Source organism: Oncorhynchus clarkii, chromosome 3 (assembly GCF_045791955.1).
Source record: "Oncorhynchus clarkii lewisi isolate Uvic-CL-2024 chromosome 3, UVic_Ocla_1.0, whole genome shotgun sequence".
Taxonomy (NCBI): Eukaryota; Metazoa; Chordata; class Actinopteri; order Salmoniformes; family Salmonidae; genus Oncorhynchus; species Oncorhynchus clarkii.
The window spans coordinates 24,829,909-24,848,488 of NC_092149.1; the positions used below are offsets into that span (position 1 = coordinate 24,829,909).

The 18,580-nt window shown below is 43.5% G+C and overlaps 1 protein-coding gene across 3 annotated transcripts in view; it reads left to right on the plus strand.

The window, feature by feature from the left end:
• LOC139391648 (protein cordon-bleu-like) overlaps positions 1-18,580 on the plus strand; it is a 69,679-nt gene that overhangs the window by 38,441 nt on the left and 12,658 nt on the right. For all 3 annotated transcript variants that reach the window (XM_071139043.1, XM_071139053.1, XM_071139062.1), the window contains 2 exons: positions 2,728-2,901; positions 15,541-16,129. In XM_071139043.1, coding sequence (XP_070995144.1) covers positions 2,728-2,901; positions 15,541-16,129 — 763 coding nt within the window. The remainder of the gene's footprint in view (positions 1-2,727; positions 2,902-15,540; positions 16,130-18,580) is intronic.

Consider the following 18,580-nt stretch of genomic DNA (forward strand, 5'->3'; position numbering starts at 1 on the left):
GATATCCTATCTAAAAACATTGACCCCACGTGGTCTGAATATTGACTTTGATCTCAGGCCCTTATGAACAATTCTCTCTTTTATGAACAAGTCGTATAATTGTATATATTCTTTCTACAGCTTATCAGCGTACACCTAATTTGTTCCCGCTGTTGATGATGATGCTTATTATGCATTAAGGTTGAACCAAAATATTACATGTAAAAAATATACAACTGAAATCAGAAACAATTAAATATGTGAAATTGAATTAATCAATAATTTATGTTGATGCTAATATTGTGTGCAATATTCAATTATGTTTGCATATGATAACAATAGCCACATATATTTTATATGCCATAAACTACTGTTTTTTTAACAGTTTCACTCAATTCATTCTAATTAACATATTCATTATGACACACCCCTCACTATTGTCATTGGTTGCACTGTTTGTCTACATAACCTGGTTCAAGTATTCATGACATTACACTGAAGGCACAGTGATGCCGAAACGTTGGTGATTTACCCAATAAATTACTGGGAGTTTATATATGGAGTGTGAGTTATTTTTATAGTGTATTCGCCGTTAGTCAGCACCTCCACGCAAAATAATTTTTCTGGGTGTGTGCCAGCTCATGTTTTTTATTGGGTCTTTCATAATTGAACATGCCGTGGATGTACTGAGGGACTGTGAGCTGGAATATTAACAGTTTAGCCACTCTCACTTTCATGTGAAAAGGTCTCCATGAACACATTAGCGCAGTGTGAAAAGTTCATCAGGGGAGGAGAGGGTTGGCCGCTGGCCAAGAATCCCTCCCCAGTCCCTGCTGAACGCTGTCTGATTTCTAAAAATGCATTTCGGGCCCTTTCTCTCTAGTGGCATGGGATCAACCGGCAGAAGATTGAGGCTTTGGATTTACTGGAATATTTGCATGTATATGTACAGTAGCCTATATATAGGCAGCATCCAACAAAAGGGAATAGAGTAAAGCTGACTAATGCACTGTGTATAGTATGCCATGGCATCTATCCTTGGGATGCAATTATGCCCATGTATGAATCATGTGGTTCTCTGTAGCTCAGTTGGTAGAGCATGGCGCTTGCTATGCCAGGAGAGTGGGTTTGATTCCTGGGACCAGCCATACGTAAAACGTATGCAAGCATGACTGTAAGTCTCTTTGGATAAAAGCATCTGCTAGATGTTATATTATTTAGTCAGGATGATCTAGTAGGTGGGAGAGGCACGTGTCTTAAGATAAGAGAAGATCAAAGTTAAACAGGATGTGAAGGTCATAAAGATGAATGGTGTCGACTTAGTTGATCCAGGCTCTGTTTTCTTAGAGCGGGGCAGCAGTAAATCTACTGCAGGATTTTAAGACTCCAGCTAGGTTTCTGTTACATACATATTTTTCTCTTTGCTCTACATTACTGTATAGTAGCTCTGTCTGCTTTTCCAAGCTTATGCAATATGCAAGCATTTGGCAACTCACATCTCCCTCAAAGCCACGCTGCCTCTCCTTAGTAGACTAGAATAGTTTGATTGCGCTTGCCTGGTGTAATGGAACCAATGAAATAGTCCCAAAAGTTCAAACACTGCCCGCCTGGCACTCCAGGCAGACTCAATCAAATTATGAAAAATATTTGAAAGAAAACAAATACTATTTACACCCAGGTCTGAATACCTTTTGAGTACTTTTCTCTCCCTCCTGCACATTTTTCATTCATTCTCCCCACTGTGAGAAGTGCTTGGTTCACTGATTACCTCTAATGACTAGAACTGAATGTTTTAGTCATTTTAACTTTTTTTCATGACTACTTTGATCCTCTGCCCAGGAATGGTCTGAAATGCTGTGTCATTTTGACTTAATGTTTTCCTTTCTTTAAACCTCCCCACCATCGTTTAAAGATGCATATCTTTGTTCCTAGTTGTGCTACAGTACAAAGATACAGAAGCTTAGAACATTTCAGATAGCCTGTACCCAGATCTGTTTGTGCTGTCTTGCCAACTCCTTTTTATGATCACTTGGCACGACATTGACAGTAGGAGTTGGAAAGGCAGTGCTAACAGATCTGGGACCAGGCTAAGTTTCAGATGCTTAGGAAAGCCTTTGATCATTCTTTGATCATCCCCCATTGCTCAGCAGCATCCCTCTCAGACAGACAGATGGTGTATTAGCGAGGCGAAGTAGCTACAGAATGGTAATAAAGCTGACTGCAGCTGTCACAACTGTCACAAAGCATCCTGATTCAGCAGGGATCTGAGAGCCTCTTCTTGCAGACTAGACTGTTGTTTCTTGGAGACAGACCCAACCCTAAGTTTTGCTTTAGCTTAATGTACCACTGCAATAACAGGCCATGATGAAGCTCTGCAGATATTTTACATTCAGTCCTTGGCCCTTGTTAGTCGGAGTCCCAAATTACACCCTATTCTCTATATAGTATTATGTGTCCTTGTCAAAAGTAGTGCACAACATAGGGAATAGGGTGCCACTTGGGATTTAGCATTAGTGAATAAAGGGCATGACCCAGGACTGGCCCTTGACATTTCCACTGTCTACCATATCAACTTGTGATTTTGGGTTTCTGAGACCATTTAGAATTATCTGACCTTTAAATGCCACTCAGTTCATATGTAGCTCTGTTCCGTGTGTTTATAATTGTGTATGTGTGTGCGTGTACATGCAGGTATATGTGTGTGTGTGTGTGTGTATTTTTATATTCTCTCTCTCCCTCCTCCTCCAGGGCCTGTCCACGGTGTCCATCGTGCCCTGTGTGGAGGCGCGGCCCAGCACCCTGGGCCAGTCCCAGTCCGTCATGAACATCTCCAGGATGTCCCCCAGGATAGAGCTTAAGAAGAGGAGGGCCCCCCCGGCCCCCACACCCTGCCAGGGCTGCTACACACTGGAGGCCTACCAGGTGAGAGGGCAACACACACACACACACACACACACACACACACACACACACACACACACACACACACACACACACACTTCAGGTCATGGTGACCTGTGTTTATATCAATTATTGCAACATTGGCTAAACATTTCCTTTAATCTCCTTGTGTTATTTGTGGATCTAATAGCAATAGTGGTAGTGTTATTTCTCTTCTCGTGGTGTTGTTGTGGGAAATGTTTTTTTTTTCACCATGTTTTGTTGGCTCTAATGGGCTTCTCTCCTCCTGTTGGAGCGAATGGGGTTTGTCTGGAACTGTGTGTTGTGGTCATAGTGACCGTTACTAACAGGAACACACTGCTTAATCTGTGAAATGGATTACATTGTAAATGCCACCCTATTCCCTATATAGTGTACTACTTTTTACCAGGGTCTATAGTGCTCTGGTTAAAAATAGTGCACTATGTAGGGAATAGGGTGCCATTTGGACACCGACTCCTGTTGAGAAGCATAAGGTGTCCACACAGTATTCTGTGTACTACTCACGCTGTTCTTCCAATCAGGATTTAATTTGGGTTTATGTTGTCGTGGCTCCCAGGTTTTTTTTCTCTCCGCTGTCTGTTATTATACCCTTTATAGCGACAATTGATATCCTTTCAGACAATTAAATTAAGAGCCACATCAGAAGCGTTCAGTATTGTTTCCCTGACGACAATAAACGCAGCTGATTGATGTGCAGTTGTGTTGTTTTTATGCGGTCTTTTATGGTAGGGTAGCTAGATGTGTTTTCTTTTGACTAAATGTCTTGGTAAATCATGGTATTTAATGAACTTTAACATACTTTTTTAGGGTAGAGTGGTCTGCACGCAGGCAGCCAGGTTGCATGCAGGCAGCTCGAGATTATTTGATTGACAAGTAAAATGCCTGTTCAGTGGTGCATTGAAGCTATCTCGAGAAGGTTTTCGTGTCGGCATTTAAAAAGCCATAGCGTACCGTTGCAGACAAACAAACATGCTGTAGCCGAGGCGCTTTCAAGGCGCCACATTCCATATGTCTGAAAAGGGTATTAGACACTGTTCAGAAACACCACACTGATGACGTCTTTATCAGTCCGTTCACCCAGAGATAAGCAACACTAGCTGTGCCGTGACTCGCTAGCACGGATGAGACAAAGCGTTGTGTTTGGAAGATGGCTGGCTGCATGTTGAGGCACATGGGCCCGATGTACCCTTTTGTGAGGGTTAGACAAGGACAGAGAGATCAGATGAGGACAGAGTGCCTGAGGGACGGGATGGCTGCTCTTAGGTCTCCTTTCCATGAGCCTGAGCTACTGGTAGGATGGCTAGTGTTGTAGTGATGACAATCTGTTCCCCTGCGGTATGACTACACTCTATATAGCAAAAGGTGCTATGTAGAACCTAAAAGTGTTATTTGGCTGTATCCATAGGATAACCTTCTGAAGAACCCTTTTTGGTACCAGGTAGAATCCTTTTGGTTTCAAATTCTCATGGAACCAAAAAGGGTTCTCCCTGAAACCAACCTTTTTTCTAAGAATGTTAAGCTCGGAATTACCAGAGACCTCACGATACGATATTATCACGATGCTTAAGTGCCGATGCAATATGCATTGCGACTCTAACGATTGTATATGTATTGCAATTCAATACTGTGATTTTAGATCAAATCATTGTTCCAAACATATTTCTCACCATATGTCTGCTGCAGAGGGACAAGAGAGAGACATGAGAAAACAAGTGTTGATCAGTCATGGAAATAAAGGAGCTGAAAACAAATTGGCTTCCAATTTAAAAGAAGATGGAGAACAAGGTATGGAGAAAATACTGGAGATTTGGTGCAGGTACATCCAACTAGCACAAAAATAATATTGCAATATTGTCAAAAACAACATCCGATTGGTAACTGTATCAACCCCCCCTCCCATCACTAGTTATAACCCTCTATTGATCTCAGTACAGTATCAATTTACAATCAATAGTCAAGCTCAAGGCCTTATTCAATCAAATAGCCAACTGGGTTTATCTGGGGTCAAGACAAAAAAAATGTGTACATCCCAAATTGCACCCTATTCCCTTTATAGTGCACTTCAAAGGGAATATGGTGCAATTTGGTACTGTATACATCTAACATGTTGTGCTGAAGGAGTGTTTAAAGCCTTTATTAGGCAATTAGCTGACATTATGTTTTGGACAGGAGTAGGCAACATGTTGACGATACGGCACATGCACGTGTGCGACGTTGCGCGCATGTTGATTTTGTCCACCCACACTAGATCAGGACACGCAGGTTGAAATATCAAAAACTCTGAACCAACTATATTAATTTGGGGACATGTTGAAAAGCATTAAACATTGATGTCAATTTAGCTAGCTAGCTTGCTGTTGCTAGCTAATTTGTCCTGGGATATAAACATTAGGTTGTTATTTTACCTGAAATGCACAAGGTCCTCTACTCTGACAATTAATCCACAGATAAAGGGGTAAAAGTGTGTTTCCAGTAATCTCTCCTCCTTCAGGCTTCCTCTTCTTTTTTGGACTTTATATGGCGGTTGACAACCAACTTTAATGTGCATTACCACCACCAACTGCACTGGAGTGTGAACCTCAGTTCATATTTCAATCACCCATGTTCAATCACCCACACATATGCTCCTAAAAACCAATGAGATGGGAGAGGCGGGACTTGCAGCACATCACACGTCACAAATAGAACCAAGTTTTATTATTTTAGCGCCTGGCTACGCAGACGCCCATTGACACGCGTGAACATTGTGGCTGCAATGATTGCAGCGCTTGCACATGTGGCACGAGCGCTGTGGTCAGCATGTAAGAGGTCATGTTTAGAATGCCTTCTGTGACATGGCCTAGCCTGTCATCCTGAGCTGTCCGCTTCAGGGTTTGGTAATAGGTTTTACACAGGCAGGCAGGCAGGCACACTTGTGTAAGCCTGTTTGGCATGCTGGAAAGGTAACATCAGACTCAGGCTTATGCAACAGTAGTCTCTAGTGACAGACAGACTGTTAACATAAACGCTGGTTTTGGTTCTGAGATTGCAGTAATAATGCAGCAGTGGATAAGGTGTGTTTTGGTGGCACAATATCAAATATGTATAAGTGGGGTGTCGTGTTTCCAGAGGCAGACAGGCATGAAATCAGCTTGACAGGCTCTTTATGCCAATGTTACTGTACATAGTCAGAGCACAGGTGAGGTTGAGGGTTCAACAAATGAGACAAAAGTTTTCTGTAAAAAAAATGGAATAATGTCAACAACTATCTCTTGGATGAGATGGCATTAATGAACTCAAAAAATCAAATCACATTTATTTGTCACATACACATGGTTAGCAGATGTTAATGCGAGTGTAGCGAAATGCTTGTGCTTCTAGTTCCGACAATGCAGTAATAACCAACGAGTAATCTAACCTAACAATGACAAAACTACTACCTTATACACACAAGTGTAAAGGGATAAAGAATATGTACATAAAGATATGAATGAGTGATGGTACAGAACAGCATAGGCAAGATGCAGTAGATGGTATCGAGTACAGTATATACATTTGAGATGAGTAATGTAGGGTATGTAAACAAAGTGGCATAGTTTAAAGTGGTAGTGATACATGTATTACATAAAGATGCAGTAGATGATATAGCGTACAGTATATACATATGAGATGAATAATGTAGGGTATGTAAACATTATATTAAGTAGCATTGTTTAAAGTGACTAGTGATATATTTTACATCAATTCCCATCAATTCCCATTATTAAAGTGGCTGGAGTTGAGTCAGTGTGTTGGCAGCAGCCACTCAATGTTAGTGGTGGCTGTTAACAGTCTGATGGCCTTGAGATAGAAGCTGTTTTTCAGTCTCTCAGTCCCTGCTCTGATGCACCTGTACTGACCTCGCCTTCTGGATGATAGCGGGGTGAACAGGTAGTGGCTCGGGTGGTTGTTGTCCTTGATGATCTTTATGGCCTTCCTGTGACATTGGGTGGTGTAGGTGTCTTGGAGGGCAGGTAGTTTGCCCCCCCCCCCCCGGTGATGCGTTGTGCAGACCTCACTACCCTCTGGAGAGCCTTACGGTTGTGGGCGGAGCAGTTGCCGTACCATGCGGTGATACAGCCCGACAGGATGCTCTCGATTGTGCATCTGTAGAAGTTTGTGAGTGCTTTTGGTGACAAGCTGAATTTCTTCAGCCTCCTGAGGTTGAAGAGTCACTGCTGTGCCTTCTTCACGATGCTGTCTGTGTGGGTGGACCAATTCAGTTTGTCTGTGATGTGTACGCCGAGGAACTTAACTTACTACCCTCTCCACTACTGTCCCATCGATGTGGATAGGGGGGTGCTCCCTCTGCTGTTTCCTGAAGTCCACAATCATCTCCTTTGTTTTGTTGACGTTGAGTGTGAGGTTATTTTCCTGACACCACACTCCGAGGGCCCTCACCTCCTCCCTGTAGGCCGTCTCGTCGTTGTTGGTAATCAAGCCTACCACTGTAGTGTCGTCCGCAAACTTGATGATTGAGTTGGAGGCGTGCATGGCCACGCAGTCCTGGGTGAACATGGAGTACAGGAGAGGGCTCAGAACGCACCCTTGTGGGGCCCCAGTGTTGAAGATCAGCGGGGTGGAGATGTTGTTACCTACCCTCACCACCCGGGGGCGGCCCGTCAGGAAGTCCAGTACCCAGTTGCACAGGGCGGGGTCGAGACCCAGGGTCTCGAGCTTGATGACAAGTTTGGAGGGTACTATGGTGTTAAATGCTGAGCTGTAGTCGATGAACAGCATTCTCACATAGGTATTCCTCTTGTCCAGATGGGTTAGGGCAGTGTGGTTGAGATTGCATCGTCTGTGGATCTATTTGGGCGGTAAGCAAATTGGAGTGGGTCTAGGGTGTCAGGTAGGGTGGAGGTGATATGGTCCTTGACTAGTCTCTCAAAGCACGATGACGGAAGTGAGTGCTACGGGGCAGTAGTCGTTTAGCTCAGTTACCTTAGCTTTCTTGGGAACAGGAACAATGGTGGCCCTCTTGAAGCATGTGGGAACAGCAGACTGGGATAAGGATTGATTGAATATGTCCGTAAACACACCAGCCAGCTGGTCTGCGCATGCTCTGAGGGCGCGGCTGGGGATGCCGCCTGGGCCTGCAGCCTTGCGAGGGTTAACACGTTTAAATGTTTTACTCACGTCGGCTGCAGTGATGGAGAGTCCGCATGTTTTGGTTGCGGGCCGTGTCAGTGGCACTGTATTGTCCTCAAAGCGGGCAACAAAAAAAACTCAGAAGACCACTGAAAGGGAAGGGGGTTAGGTTAGAATAGTGATTGGTCTAAGAGACTTGGAGCCTACTGTAGGAACACAGTGTTGTACATGATCAATATAGTCAGTACACGCTCAACACATTTCTAATAGACATATATGGTTCCCTTTTTGGGGGCTTCAATCTGCTCACTCCAGGGTAGAGTTGCAAAATTCCAGTAACTTTCCAAAATAGCCAGGTTTTCCCAGAAATCCTAGTTGGAGAATTCCAGATTCCTTGCTCCTTTTTTTCTCCTGATGGTGGGAATCTTCCAACCAGGATTTCTAGGAAACCTGGGAATCTTGGGAAAGTCACCAGAACTTTCCAATCCTACTCTAAGGAGTGTTATTCTTCTATGAATCTCGGTAGTTGACCTGATCTGTTCTCAAGTATTTAAATCAACGGTACAAATGTCATGGAGCCTACTGAATATACTCTGTTTTTCTCTGCAGCATGGCTCTTAGTGATGTTGATGTATCGACTCCTGGCTCTGCTTTCAGGGTGGACCTGCCAAGCAGCCCCTGAGCAGTACAGCCTGAGGCAGTATCCCTATTGGTCCTGGTCAAAAGTAGTGCACTATATAAGGAATAGGGTACCATTTGGGACGTAACCTCAGACTCCATCCCATCAGGGGGATAGCTGGCAGCACAGGCTAAGTGTGATTGATTGAGATGGCTAGCATTACCTGCATAAACCATTCCTTAGGGAGATGTCATAATTTGAACCAAGAGCGGTTTAGTCTTTCATAGCAATCCGTCATTGGCTTTTGTACTGCAGCGATTTTAATCCACTTTAATGTAGCCTACCGTTTTAATCTGTTTTAGCAAGATACAAGTTGTCTGTTTACAAATTTGCAAGGTTTGGATATTTCTACATTGGGCTGATGGTACCATTCTCAGTAATAGTTGTGGTCCTTTTATTTATTTTTATTGAATTTGTGGGGAATCCTCCATGAAGGTTTTAATCAGTAGTGTTTTAAAATGTTCCACATTCTGTATAAGGTCACACTTTTTGAAGGTCACACATGATTCCTTTAAGAGGAAGCTTGTGATCTGAGTCATATGTTTGCAATCCCTCAGTTAGGCCTACATGATTGCTACACAAGTAAACCATGTGGCTGCAGAACACTTTGAGTTAGAGTGAGAATGGTTGGTGTGGAAGCCTTAACTTACTCAACGCCTCTCTGAATTGGACTATTCTAGGGGCCTACCTTGGTTTTTCAGCCTATCTGCTGACAACCTCTATTTACTTTGTAAATTATTTTCTATCACTTAAGGCCGTGCAGTTTATTTTAGGTTGTGTTGTTTCACTTCATGCAAACTTGCTAGTGTATGTATTAGGCAACACTGGGAATGTTTCAGTGGGACAGGCTCTGCTGTGGAACAGTGTGATTTAAAATAAGTGGCAAACAGAAGCATGGGCAGCTCTAATAGTTTTGAGTGCAGATTTAGTGTGTGTCCCATATGGCACCCCATTCCCTATATAGTACACTACTTTTGACCAGAGCCCTGGTCAAAAGTAGGGCACTATATAGGGAAGTGTTTCCCAACCCTGGTTCTCGAGTACCCCCAACAGTACACACTTTTTATTGTAACCCTGGACAAGCACTCCGGATTCAACTTGTCAAATAATCATCAAGACCTCAATGAGTTGAATGAAGTGTGTTTGTCCAGGGCTACAATGAAAAAGTGTTCTGTTGGGGGTACTCGAGAACCAGGGTTGGGAAACACTGATATAGGGGATAGGGTTCCATTTGGGAGTCTCTCTGTCATGCTCCTTTCCTCTTTCCTAAGGAAGAAAACGTTGCGTTCTCAGGAACAAAGGAAGAGGCCCCTAATGCCAAAACAAACAGCCCACTGGAACTGTGTAGTCTACCATCTCTCTCTCTGTCTGTCTGTGTGTGTGTGTGTGTGTGTGTGTGTGTGTGTGTGTGTGTGTGTGTGTGTGTGTGTGTGTGTGTGTGTGTGTGTGTGTGTGTGTGTGTGTGTGTGTGTGTGTGTGTGTGTGTGTGTGTGTGTGTGTGTCAATCTAATGAAGTAGTGGTGGCGTCTTCTCACAGAAATGTTGTGGGGAATGTTGTTTTTTCACCATGTTATGTTGGCTCTAATGAGCTTCTCTCCTCCTGTTGGAGATAATGGGTCTTGTTTGGAGCTGTGTTTTGTGTTTATGTTCACATTTAAATCATTATTATTTCCAAATCTTAGTCTCACAGTTAAGTTTTTGAAAGAATTGTTTTGTGCCTAAAAGAAAGACAAAAAACCTATCATTGTTGTGGTTTTATGTTGGAATGTAATCTTAACTTTAGCAGACAAAGTCATATCCAGCACTGATAAAGATATAATGGAATATTTTCACTACAGTTGGCAGAGTAGTCCACACTTTGTCTACAGTGGTACATTGGCTCTCTATTTGAAGTGGACTTATGCCATGAGCACTGATATACTTTTACCTTCAAATGGGTGTATGTGTGTGCACGTACTTACAGATGTGTGTGTAAGCAAGCGTGCCCGTTTTTCTGTGTGTGTGTGGTCTGACCATAAAGTGCCTCTAAATTCACTGTGCCAGCTCTGGAGTGGTGTGCTGTGTTGAGTCATTCAAAAGCTGGAGCTTTGGCAGCCAGGGGACTGAGCCTGCATCCCCCTATTCACGTAATAGTGCACTACTTTTGACCAGGGCCCATAGAGCTTTAGTCTAATGTAGTGCACTATGGGTCCCATTTGGGACATAGACCAAGTCAACCATTAAGGAGTGGGCTAGCATTCCTGCAGGATTAGGGGGTAGAAAAGCTATAGAAATATTTGACTGAATGACAGCATTGAGTGGCAGCACATCAGTGTATAGTCAATGTGATTTGATACAGTCTGTGATATAGAGTTAGTAGAGCTGGGAGATGGGTTGTGCAAGTGGTAGGTAGGCAAGTCTGACTGGGTGAGAGAGTGCACAGCAGTTTGGGCATGGCTCATGGAAAATCACCTCAGGCTCGAAATTGCGATGAAAGTAGCAACAAGCCATAAATGATTTGTCAAAACGTTTTATTTTTTTATTCCTTGAACGTGGTTGAAGTAAGTCAATGTCCTTTTTATTTTTATATTCTAAGAAAAGGCATGTGGTGTTTCTCTGGGATTGAGTCATTGTGGTTGGAACGCTGTGTTACTTACTGCCCGCCACCTTGCACTTCTTTACAGAGGTTGAGTTGCGTAAACTCCCTGAACTGTGTATGCACCTCCACCAACTCCACCATCACACAACCGTTCATACTTGTCGGTCTCTGGCATACCATAGCATGTGGGGCAAAGTTGAAGCTGTAATGGAGTGAGAGTGTGAGTATGAGTGAGTATGTATGTGTGCATGACCATGTGGGTGCACGTGTGTGACTGATTGGCTGCTCTTCAGAGTGAAAGACAATACAGTGCAGCTGAACGAAGCGACGGCGTCCTCTCACAGGCTGTAATCAGGCCATTCTCTATGAATGCTCCATACTACAGTTGTACTGGAGTGTAAACATACCAGGGGAATTGATTGTGTTGCTCAGCTATGGATTACTGTTTAAAGTGGCTGAGTGGTGTGCTTTGGGATTTAGAGGAGCCAATTTAAGTCTGGGGAACATGTACATAAGATTGGCCAAATGGAGACCAAAGCTTTCCTTGCTTAGTATATTTAATAACCCTGCATGGCAATGGTTTAGCTCCCGTCTAAATCTGATATATATGTTGGAAGCATAACGCCTGCAATATAAACCATTTGCACACACACTTTAGAGAGTGATGAATATTTCTCATTGGACCATACGTTTACTGGATAGTTTTGAGACAGTGAGTTGTGTCAGGTCAACTTTGTGGATCTAATGGAGCATGTAAGATGAGGAAGCATGGGGAGTTACAGTCTGTCAGTGGTAGAGTGTGAATAGTAATACCAGGGTAATGGCTGTCTGTCTCTGCCATGAAGATAAAGGGCTCTGGATGACTACTTTACAATGGAGGTAGCATGGGCAGCCCCAGGGCTGTCACAGAGGATGCCATTTGGAAGGATAGAACGTGTGCTGTCTTTCCATATCTAAGGTCTCTGTACTGGAGGCCTGGGTCATTGAGTTCATAAACAGCTCACCAGTTGACATGCAGACAGATGACAGTAGTAGTAGTACAGATAGTTTGTAGCAGGGGGAAAATTTGTTGAAGATATAAGGAGGTGTTGACCCATTTTAATTAGGTCTGGGAATTGCCAGGGACCTCATGATACGCTATTATCACGATTACGTAGGTGCCGATACGATATGTATTGCAATTCTCACTGTGGTTGCAGAATTTATCACAACATCATGATTCTATAGTATTGCAATTTGATATTGCGAATTGATGTTCACTATGTCTGCTGCAGAGAGACAAGAGAGAGCATGAGAAAATGTTTTTATCAGTCATGGAAATAAAAGTGCTGAAAACATTTTGACTCACTATTTAAAAAGAAGATGGAGAACAAGCTATAGGATGAAAAATACCGCGTTTTGGCGCAGGTACAGCCGACTAGCGCAAGCTAACACTACCTAGCAAAAAAATAAAATATGTATATATATATATATACTACCGTTCGAAAGTTTGGGTTCACTTAGAAATGTCCTTGTTTTTGAAAGAAAAGGCCATTTTTGTTCCATTAAAATAACATCATATTGCGCCCAGGCTCTGTCGTAACCGGCCGCGACCGGGAGGTCCGTGGGGCGACGCACAATTGGCCTAGCGTCGCCCGGGTTAGGGAGGGCTTGGTCGGTAGGGGTGTTCTTGTCTCATCGCGCACCAGCGACTCCTGTGGCGGGCTGGGCGCAGTGTACTCTAGCCAAGGTGGCCAGGTGCACGGTGTTTCCTCCGGCGCATTGGTGCGGCTGGCTTCCGGGTTGGATGTGCGCTGTGTTAAAGAAGCAGCGGCTTGGTTGGGTTGTGTATCGGAGGACGCATTACTTTCAACCTTCGTCTCTCCCGAGCCCGTACGGGAGTTGTAGCGATGAGACAAGATAGTAGCTACTACAACAATTGGATACTACGAAATTGGGGAGAAAAAGGGGTAAAATTCAAAAAAATAAATAAATAAATTTAAAAAAAAAAACATCATATTGATCAGAAATACAGTGTAGACATTGTTAATGTTGTAAATGACTATTGTAGCTGGAAACGTCTGATTTTTAATGGAATAACTACATAGGCGTACAGAGGCCCACAATCAGCAACCATCACTCCTGTGTTCCAATTGCACGTCGTGTTAGCTAATCCAGGTTTATCAATTTAAAAGGCTATTTTATCATTAAAAAACCCTTTTGCAATTATGTTAGCACAGCTGAAAACTGTTGTCCTGATTAAAGAAGCAATAAAACGGACCTTCTTTAGACTAGGTGAGTATCTGGAGCATCAACATTTGTGGGTTCAATTACAGGCTCAAAATGGCCAGAAACAAAGAACTTTATTCTGAAACTTGTCAGTCTATTCTTGTTTTGAGAAATTAAGGCTATTCCATGCGAGAAATTGCCAAGAAACTGAAGATCTCATACAACGCTGTGTACTACTCCCGTCACAGAACAGTGCAAACTGGCCCTAACCAGAAAGAAAGAGGAGAGGGAGGTCCTAGTGCACAACTGAGCAAGAGGACAAGTACATTAGAGTGTCTAGTTTGAGAAACAGACGCCTCACAAGTCCTCAACTGGCAGCTTCATTAAATAGTATCCTCAAAACACCCGTCGCAACATCAACAGTGAAGAGGCGACTCCGGGATGCTGGCCTTCTAGGCAGATTGGTGTGGCTGGCTTCCGGGTTAAGTGGGGCATTGTGTCCAGAAGCAATGTGGCTGACGTATTTATTACTTTATTGCCTTGGTGAAATCAGGATGCATGTTATGAAATATTTGTATTCTGTAATGGCTTCCTTCTTTTCAACCTGTGAACTAGAATAGTATTGTGGAGTAACTACAGTGTTGTTTATCCATCCTCAGTTTTCTCCTATCACAACTATTTCGAGATGTGGCTTATGCGCCCAAACTCACACAACACCTTTTTTGATCAATGTAAAGCTTTAGGTCACGCACAACATTATGGTCAAATAAGATTCACGGGCAACAAAGAAAACACCAGGTAATAAAAAAACCTATGGGTCATGTTCAATTCTGATCTAAATTTCAAATCACACATTAAGAATGTGACCAAAATAGCTTTTTACCACCTGAGGAACATTGCTAAAGGTGCGACCGTTTCTATCTCAGGCTGATACAGAGAGACTCATCCATACTTTTGTTACAAGCAGCTTGACTACTGTAATGCTCTCCTGTCTGGTCTGGCCAAGAAAGTCACTGGTCAACTGCAAAACATACAGAATGCTGCAACATGGGTACTGCCCAAGACCAGACGGAGAGCTCACATTACACCCGTTTTAAAGTCTCTGCCTCTGAGTTTTAGAATTAATTTTAATATTCTTCTATTGGTTTTTAAATCAATCCATGATTGTGCACCTCGGTACATGTCAGACATGCTTTTGAGTTATCTACCCAGTAGGTCCCTCAGGTCCTCTGGCACTGGCCTTTTAATTATCCCAAAGCCTAGGACCAAGAGGCATGAAGCGGTAGCCTTTAGTTACTATGCCACCAGCCTCTGGAATAGCCTGATAGAGAACATGAGGTGGGCTGAAACTGTGGACATATTTAAAAGAGATCTTAAAACACACCTTTTCCTTAGGATGCTTTTTTTAGTGTTTCAGTTTTTATTGTTCTTTAGTTTCTATCCACTTATGTTTGTTGTGTAGTAAATATTTGTTTTTATTTTCATTGTTTTTTATTTATGTTTTTTCCTGTAAAGGATCAGTGAAGGATCAGAGGATATGTTGAGATTAAATGAGTTACACATTGTTTTGTTGTATAAGGCAGCAATAATATGTAACTTTTTGGCGACCTGACCAAATTCACATAGAAATGTTAGTTGTGTCATTCTCATTGAAAGCAAGTCTAATAAGCATTTGATCTGTTCTATGTGCTCTATTTCTATGCTTCCCAGTCTTAAGTTTTGTTTTTGCATCTTTTACTTTGGGTTTTGTACACCAGCTTCAAACAGCTGGAAATACAATATTTTTGGTTATGGAAAAGATATTTCACATCGGTTTAGATAGTACAATGATTGCCTGTTTTGTAACATAAATTGAAATTAGGTGAACTATTAGAATTTTAGCAACCAGGAAATGGCGGCGCGATTTTGCGCGGTGCACCTTTTAATAATGATAATGAGCAGTGAAGATGTCCAAGAATAAATTATTTATAGGGTATATTGTCACGGCTAGGGGGAGTTGTTAAGCCCATGACTCATTCTCTCTCTCTCTCTCGCTCTCTCTCAGGGGGCTCCTGACTCAGAGAGTACACTGAGGAAGAGGAAGGCCCCGGCACCCCCTCCTACCCCTGCTACCTCTGTCACCCCAGCTCCTAGCACCCCAGCACCTCTCACCTCTGTCCAGATGGCCCCCTCTCCCTCCCCAGCCCCCAGCTCGCCTACCCCCAGCTTGCCTGCGGAGGAGGACTCTGGCTCTGAGCTGAGCAATGGGTCTGTCTACAGCAGCAGCAGTAGTGGGGTCGCCGCCGGCACCTCTGTCGCTGACACCTCAATGGCCGACTCTGATTCCGCCTCTAGCAGGGCTGATGTGTCCAAGCCCGGCCCTGATTCCACCCCCATCAACATTGCTGCCATGGCTGACTCCTCCCAAGACTCCGCCCCCAGCAAGGTTGACACCGGCCCCAGGAGCAAGACTATGGTCAATGTCGCCCCTACCAGCAAGGTTGAAAAGGTTGACTCCGCCCCCAGGAGCAGCACTGACAAGGCCAAGCCCACCCCCGACTCGTCCCGCAGCACCACACCGGAGGAGACCAGAGGAGAGTCTGCTCTTGGCCTGAAACTAGACGAGAAAGATAACAACAGACACAGTGCCATGGGTCAGTATCATCAGTACACATATAGTCAATGTAAAGAGGCTGATTTGAGTTCTCTCCCGTCAACCCGCAGGCTGTTCCAGTCAGTGTTCAGAGGTAGATGAAGGGACAGAACGTGCTTTGCACCATGTTGAGCACTGACTCACAAGATGTTTGTCATAGCAGTCATATAACAGTGTAACAACCCTGGCCTAGGTAGGCTCCTTAATGATCTCACCCAAATGGTTTAACCCAATTGGAGAACACCCTTTGCTTCCACTTTTCACTATAATGGGTTCCCCTGAACCTGAACTGAGTCACTGGTGGTAGACATGATACCTGTACAGTAATTTAGCCAGTAGGGACCCAAGGCAGCATAAACTTTAAAAAAAAATATGTCACAGGACAGGAGTTGGCCGGGATTGCAGTGCTGCAGATTTGATTGAATGCCTTACGTTTTGTACAATCTTTCCTCAGTAAACCAGGTGAAATAGCATTGCTATTGGGCTCGCTATTCCTATTGATGCACTGTACTGTAGAATATGACATTTCTCCAGCCTAAATAATAATAATCACTGTCCTACCTAATCTAACAAGGGAACAAAGTGCACAAGACTAGAGTTATATCGATTGCTTTACCCTCCATGTCTTTTCTTGAAACTAGTTGAAGTGGACCAGATTTATTTAGCTTGGAGAGGATGAGAGAGGTTGAGGGGTGAAGTTTTTAGTGCAGTGGACGCACTTAAAGCAGACAGCTCTGGGGAGTTGATTTATAGACCTGGGTGTGCCTCCCTCCCCTCTGCTACTCCCAAGACACTATGCAGAACAAATAGACTTCTGCTGGGAAGGCCCTGTCAGATCCACAGACCTTTCTAATAGACTTCTGCTGGGAAGACCCTGTCAGATCCACAGACCTTTCTAATAGACTTCTGCTGGGAAGACCCTGTCAGACCGACAGACCTATCTATTGCTCACAAGGCAGAACAACTAGACTTCCCCAAAACATAACAAAACAAATCATTATGTTCTGATCTGAAGTTGTATATTTATGGGTTGTACATCATCGGTTGTACAGTCTGTAAAATAAATAGATGACATGCATCAATTAGGGATGATGTACTACAGGGATTTTAAATGTTTCCCCTTATTTAACCCCCTGTGGGCTAAATATAATCATTGTTTATGTTCTATAATGTATGTGAGCGCAGTTGTTTCCTGCCTCTCCAACTGTGTGGAGAGAAAGAACCTCTATTGGCTCTGTTAGCAGGAATAGTGCAACCCAGATATCTCTCTACTCTCTAACACTGCTCCTCTGTGCTCTTTTCCTCTTTTCGTCTGTTCTCTTTTCGTCTGTTCTCTTGTCCTCTTTTCGTCTGTTCTCGCTCTCGCTCTCGCTCTGCTCTGCTCTGCTCTGCTCTGCTTCTCTCTCACATCATAGTGAAAAAACAGTCCCTCAACCCAATTTTAAATGTTTGGCTCAGGCTCTATTTCTAATAGGTGGTTTTTCGATCGTTGATTCTCATCTTAAAATACATTTTCTGTCTGGAAAAAAAACTGAGATTTCAACCCACTCAATTGGGGCTGTTTCAATCAATCCACCCACCCATTGTTGTGTGTGTGTGTGTGTGTGTGTGTGTGTGTGTGTGTGTGTGTGTGTGTGTGTGTGTGTGTGTGTGTGTGTGTGTGTGTGTGTGTGTGTGTGTGTGTGTGTGTGTGTGTGTGTGTGTGTGTGTGTGTGTGTGTGTGTGTGTGTGTGTGTGTGTGTGTGTGTTTTTAAAGGGCCTGCAGATCATCTGTTAGCATCTGAAGGGTGTGTTTCTTACCCCACGTCTTACGCTATCTTCAGTGCTGACAATAGGGAATCTCTCATCTTAATCTGCTGTGTGCGGTTAAGTCCCGTAGCTAGGTACATATTTTTGTGGCGCTAGCTGTCACACCTGGAACACAGTCAATCATCTAAAGGGGCTGAGGCACAGAGTCAGTCACTCCCACGGCCAGCTCTACTCCTTGCAGTCCATCAGCTGCTGAGTAAGGAATGCGTGAGGCATACGTTGACATATTGCTCACATCGCTCAGCACTGGCTGCCATTACATCAGCCTGTTACTGGTTTTATCCAAAATGGCACCCTATTCCCTTATAGGGCACTATTTATGACAAGAGCCCTATGGGCCCAGGTCAAAAGTAGTGGTGCTATATAAGTAACAGGGTGCTATTTAGGACCAACACACAGTTACACTCCCGTGGCAGGCCGTTCAGCTCCAATCCCCCCATTGCCATCAGTATTTCTGTCAGATTTCTCTGAATGTTTCTGAGTTTACTGCCGCTGTGTGCTCATACTATGTATGTGATCACTGATATGAGTCAAAGCAGACTCCCTTTTAATATGGAAAACCAAGATGGCAATATTCTGAAAATCTATAGTTCACTAATTGTGATTATACACTTCTACATAAAACACCAGATATGGAGATTCT